At 36.4% G+C, this 5,449-nt stretch overlaps 1 protein-coding gene across 1 annotated transcript in view; it reads right to left on the bottom strand.

Moving 5' to 3' along the window:
- Positions 1-3,677: 3,677 nt before the first annotated feature.
- LOC123522481 (olfactory receptor 5B2-like) overlaps positions 3,678-5,449 on the bottom strand; it is a 7,964-nt gene continuing 6,192 nt past the window's right edge. Inside the window, exon 2 of the mRNA XM_045297055.1 lies at positions 3,678-3,685. Within this exon, the coding sequence (XP_045152990.1) occupies positions 3,678-3,685 (8 nt within the window). The remainder of the gene's footprint in view (positions 3,686-5,449) is intronic.

Here is a 5,449-nt window from a genome sequence, read left to right as displayed (position 1 = left end):
TTATGTCGAAACCATCACATGTAGGTTTCATGCAGATCAGACAGAAATATAACTCCAGAAAATACTTATCTTCCTATTCCAAAAATTTCAAAATAATTGAAACAACTTCCCTGCTATACAAAGTGAACCTTCTAAAAATAGTAGATATTAGGGACAAAAACTCAGGAGAAATCACTATGCGCGTGCAATTTTTATTTTAAAATCCTTTATTGCATTTCATTGCTTTATGTGTGTATATAATCAAGACACACTCAATCACATGCCCACACACTCATAACATATCAGAAACCCAGAACAATCTCACACCAATCGATTGAGAAATTATTTAAAAATAAATGACTCGAATCTACTTTTATTCTAGAATTTCAAACCTTATTGGGATGTGATGTATATTCTCAAATATACACTTAAGAAACACTTCAAAAGGCACTAAGACAGGCATCCAGGAATAGAATAGAATAGAAAGAGAATTATTGTTGCTTCTCCATTTCCTTTAATTGATGATTCCATCTCTTTTCTCTTCAGCAGAATTCACTATTTTGAATGTTAAACCAGACCCAAGATTTTATTTATACTCTTACTGCTTGTGCCTATTCGACTTAACAAAATATTGCTTGGTTTGGGACTTGTTTGTGAGCTTTCTAAGCAAATAAAAAAGGAATCAAAGTATGTAAATTGTTGTTTGGGGACATTTCGATTTAACCATATAGATGTTTCTAGTAACTTATTTTTGTTGGTATTTAATATTTCATCATGTGAATAAATTGTGGATTATTTATCCAATATATTGTTTTCTCCTAATTATTACTTCTATGTACTGTACTATGCATCTCCATCCTTCTTTACATGTGTGAGATATCTTCTCTCTTTTTAGGGACGAACTTTGGAGTCAAATTTCTGCATGCGATGGTGACAAGTATGTTCTACTTTTAAGATAATGTGGAGTTGTGTCACAAACTAGTTGTTGCTGTTAGGTGCCATTGAGTTGGTTACAACTCATAGCGACCTTATGCGTAACAGAAGGAAACACTGCCCCGTCCTGTGCCATCTGCATAATTGTTCCTATGTTTGAGGTCATTATTGCAGCTATGATGCCAATCCATCTTCTTGGGAGTCTACCTCGTTTTTTGCTGTCCCTCTACCAAACATGAAGTACTTTTCCAGGGACCGATCTCTCCTGACAATATGTTCAAAGTATTGCCAACAAAGTCTCTCCATCCTTACCTCCAAGGAGCAGTCTGGCCAAACTTCTTCCAAGACAGATTGGTTTGTCCTTTTGGCATGCCATGGTACTTCCAATATTCTTCTCCAGTAAAGTGACTAGATTTTTCTTTTGTCTTCTTTATTTAATGTCCAACTTCCACATGCATGTGACGCAGTTGAAAATACCATGTGTTGGGTCAGGTGCGACTTAGTCCTTAAGCCAACATCCTTATTTTTCTATGCTCTGAAGAGGTCGTGTGCAGCAAACTCACAAAGCAGTGAAAACATGCATTTTTGTAAATCTATGTGAATGTTATTGTTGCTCTCTCTTGAAAACAGCATAGTGTTGACCAATATGAATGTTGTTAATCAAATTATTGTAAAATGGATTCATTTTATATTTCTCTATGAATGCAACAAAGCATCTTTTTATACCTTTATCACTATTTCGCCTTTCTTTCCTGAAGGTAGAAATCCAAATTACACTGCAATTATTCTATTAAGTACTTCCATTCATTTTTGCTTATTAATTTGAACAGCATATATAATTTTGTAAATCATTCCATCATGATTATGTGTTGCAAATACTTCAGCTCACTGTGTGGCTTGTCTTTAGCATTTTCAGGACATTTGGTAAGGCCAAAATTATCTATTTGAATGTAATTGAATATCTCAAATTTTTATTATTAATTTAAATTGTTTGTATCCATTTAGAAAGCCTCCCTAAGTGAAGACACAAGGATATTATTTTAAATTTATTTGCCAAAGTTTGAAACTTTGTCTTTCTAATTTGAGTTTTTTAAACATTTTCATTGGTATACAATTTGCTTACAATATAAGTCAATAGTTCAAGCATATCAAGAAAAACTGTACCATCATCACCACAATCAAGAACATCTTCTTCTTTCTTGTACTCATCTCTTTGAGCTCCCCACTTCCCCCCAATTTCCCCTGCCATTCCCCCAAGGAACCATTAATCCAGCTACTGCCTCTATAGATTTACCTATGAGGAATTTCATATATAGAAAAACATGTTTTAAAACTAACAATAACAAAATAAAACTTATAAAACCTCAATAAAAAACAAAGCAGAAAATAATAGAAAATTAGAACAGATTTAACATGGATTAAAAGGGAGATTAGATGATAATATGCTAAATTTAAACCTAACTGCATCTGCAATAATCCACTTTCCAATGCACTCTGCATGATAACAAACTGTTCACATCCCTGGTCTACTTCATCAAAGTTGCTCTATCTTTTACTTAATATAGAGGTAGAAAGTCAACATATTTTCCATGGGTAAGACATTTTTCCTACATGATTTTTTAAATAATTCTTCTTTTCTGCCCTTGTTACCAATGATTTTTCAAAATTAAATGAGTTTCCATGCCAACCTCTATTTCTGCATTGTCTATCGTGTTTTCATTTCTAGTCTATTTCTGTGTTAACACTTTGCAAATTTCCATGGTTTATTGTAAAGAATGTTATCATTAAGAGCATATCTCTCTTTTTCTTCAGCAAATTCTTGTGAAGTCATCATTCCCTATTCCTCCATCTAGATTTTAAAATAAATTGGTTATATTTCTATGAAAAATATATTGGAGTTGATTTGAGTTCAAAAATAAGTCTGATGGTGGTACAGCTCTATGCTTGCCCTACTCTCATTCGTCTTAGGCGCTTCCCTCTGTGTTCTCTGTGCTTTAACCCTGCAACAATGGCCTCAAACACAGAAACAATTGTGGGGATGGCTCAGGAATGTGCAGCTCCATCCTGCCATACACAGGGGCGATATGACTTAAAACTGACGGTATGGCACATGACAACAACAATAACAAAACAACACATATTTAGTAGCTCACAGTTCTGGAGACTGAAGTGTGAAATGAGTTTCAAAGGGCCAAAAAAATCAAAATCATGGTGAATATCTATGTTGCCTAGTGGGAAAATCTATCCCTTCTCTCTTTGAGATTCCAGCGGTGCCAGCATACCATGGCTTGTGGATGCATTATTTTAAACTCTGCCTTTGTGATTATATTGCCTCTCTTCTTTGGCCAAATCTCTCACTCCCTGTTAAAATGGTATCTGTGAATGTGTTTAGGGCGAGCCAAGATAAACCTGGGTAATCTTCTCAAATTCCTTAATTTAATCATCTGTCCTAAATTCTTTGTTTCCACATGAAGCAACACTCATATATATTCCAGGAGTTGGTCCCTGAATAGAAACTGTGGAGCCATTAGTCAGCCTACCACAGGGCTGTATGGGAACAATATGCACTGTTTTGAAGCCTTTTTTTTATAGCTTTCACATTTTAAGGTAGTTATTTTAAATGATAATGAAAAAAAATGGTCTGGCAAAAGAAATATCCTCATAAGACAGAATTGACTGTGTGTTGTGCCACAGTGCTCACAGAGGCAGCATGGCCTGGTCAATAAATTTAACTTCAATCTCATAGATACTCATATATTAATCCTCTAATCAGCTACAGACAAAAAAGAAGACAGAGGTGCACATGCCCATGAGAGCTTTTAGTACAGAATTAAGTTCCCTCAAGATCAAAATTAAGTGCTTTAAGGCTGTGTATTATAATAGCACAGTGAGCATATTTTAGCTAATTTTTGCTTACTGTTGACAGGTTTTTCGTGTTTACATTCCATGGGAACATTTAGAACCATTGTGGCTATCTGCATAACCAGTGTGTATAAAGCACTTTTTCATTTTGAAGCAAATATTGAGGATGTTTAATTATCACACATTTAATGTTTCTAATACTTCTCTAACTAGTCTTTATTTTCCAGTTTATAAAATACCATTTCTAAATAAATATTATGAAAATGGTTGATTGAGATAGTCCCCTTGATAATATGATTTCCAGAAAGTAGAGAGTGTAAGAACTCTATTCAAAAGTGAAGAATGTAAAAGCCATGCCAAAAAGTGGGGTGTGTAAGAACTGAGCAAGAAATCTTGGTGATGCAACTGTTGAGTGTGCAGCTTTTGTGTTAGTCTGAGTACATTAGAGAAACAAATCCACAGAAACTCATATGTATAGAAGAGGCTTGTATATAAAGGGTAAGTTCACATCAAGAAAACATACCAACCCAGTGATGGCCAAGCCCACACGTCCAACATTGACCCATATGTCCAACACCGATCCACTATGTCCTCCTCCATCTCACAAAACACACAATATGATGCCAACTGCAGGAGGAAAGCCGATTCAGTTAGCATGTAAGCATCTCAGTATTGGCATTGATCTCCACAGGGCTGCTCCAGCACCCAGGGCTGCATCAGGGTAGGTGCATGCGGCTTCTCCTTGGCAATGTTTCATAGGAAGTGAGCCTTGCCAGCTGAAGCAGGGAACTGGCTAAGGCAGCTGCACCCTAGTTCAACCATCACAAAGCAAGAGACCTGAGAACTAGAAAAGCGGAGCTCACCAAGCCATTTATCTCTCCACCCTTCAATTAACCCCACATGTGTTTATCAGCCAGGTTGGCACAATGAACTTTGACTATATGACCTTCTATCAGAAGGGTTGGTAATTCAAACCCAGTACGTGGCTTCATGGATGAACCAGCAGGTGATCTGCTTCAATAAAAATTACAGTATAGGAATGCCTATAGAAAAGTCCTCTGTCCTACATGGAGTTACCATGATACATAATTGATTCAGCAACAGCTAGCAACCCCAAGTACTAATGAGTCTGTAGATAAAAATATTTCAATATTGGAAAAACATTACCAACTTCACATGAAAGGGAAGAAACCGAGAATCAGTAGAGAACTTCTCAAGAGGAAGGAAAAAGTTGGAGGGCTTGCTTTACCCAACTTTAGCCACAGTGGTCAAAACAGCGTGGTACTGGTATAAGGATAGATGGAAAAGGATAGAAAACCCAGAAATAAAATGATTGTCATACAGACAACTGATCTTTGATAAGGGGCCCAAAAATATCAAATGGGAAGCGGATGCCCTCTTCACTTCATGGTGCTGGAAAAAAATGGATACGTAGCTGCAGAAAAATGAAGCAAGACCCTTACCTCACTCCATACACAAGAATAAACTCAAGGTCGATCACAGACCTTGAGGTTAAACCCCAAACTATTAGGGCCATCAATGAGGGAATTGGGTCAAACCTGAGAACCTTGGCACAGGGATTGCATAGGCTATCAGAAATCAGCAAGGACACCAACACAGAGGCACAAATTGACCAGTGGGACATACTAAAAATAAAATATCGAAAGAACTCACC

This window comes from Echinops telfairi, unplaced genomic scaffold (genome assembly GCF_000313985.2).
Source record: "Echinops telfairi isolate 266 unplaced genomic scaffold, ASM31398v2 ScPeMD7_7416;HRSCAF=8454, whole genome shotgun sequence".
Taxonomy (NCBI): Eukaryota; Metazoa; Chordata; class Mammalia; order Afrosoricida; family Tenrecidae; genus Echinops; species Echinops telfairi.
Note: the sequence above shows the minus strand (reverse complement) of the source record. Positions and strands in the feature narration are given on the sequence as shown.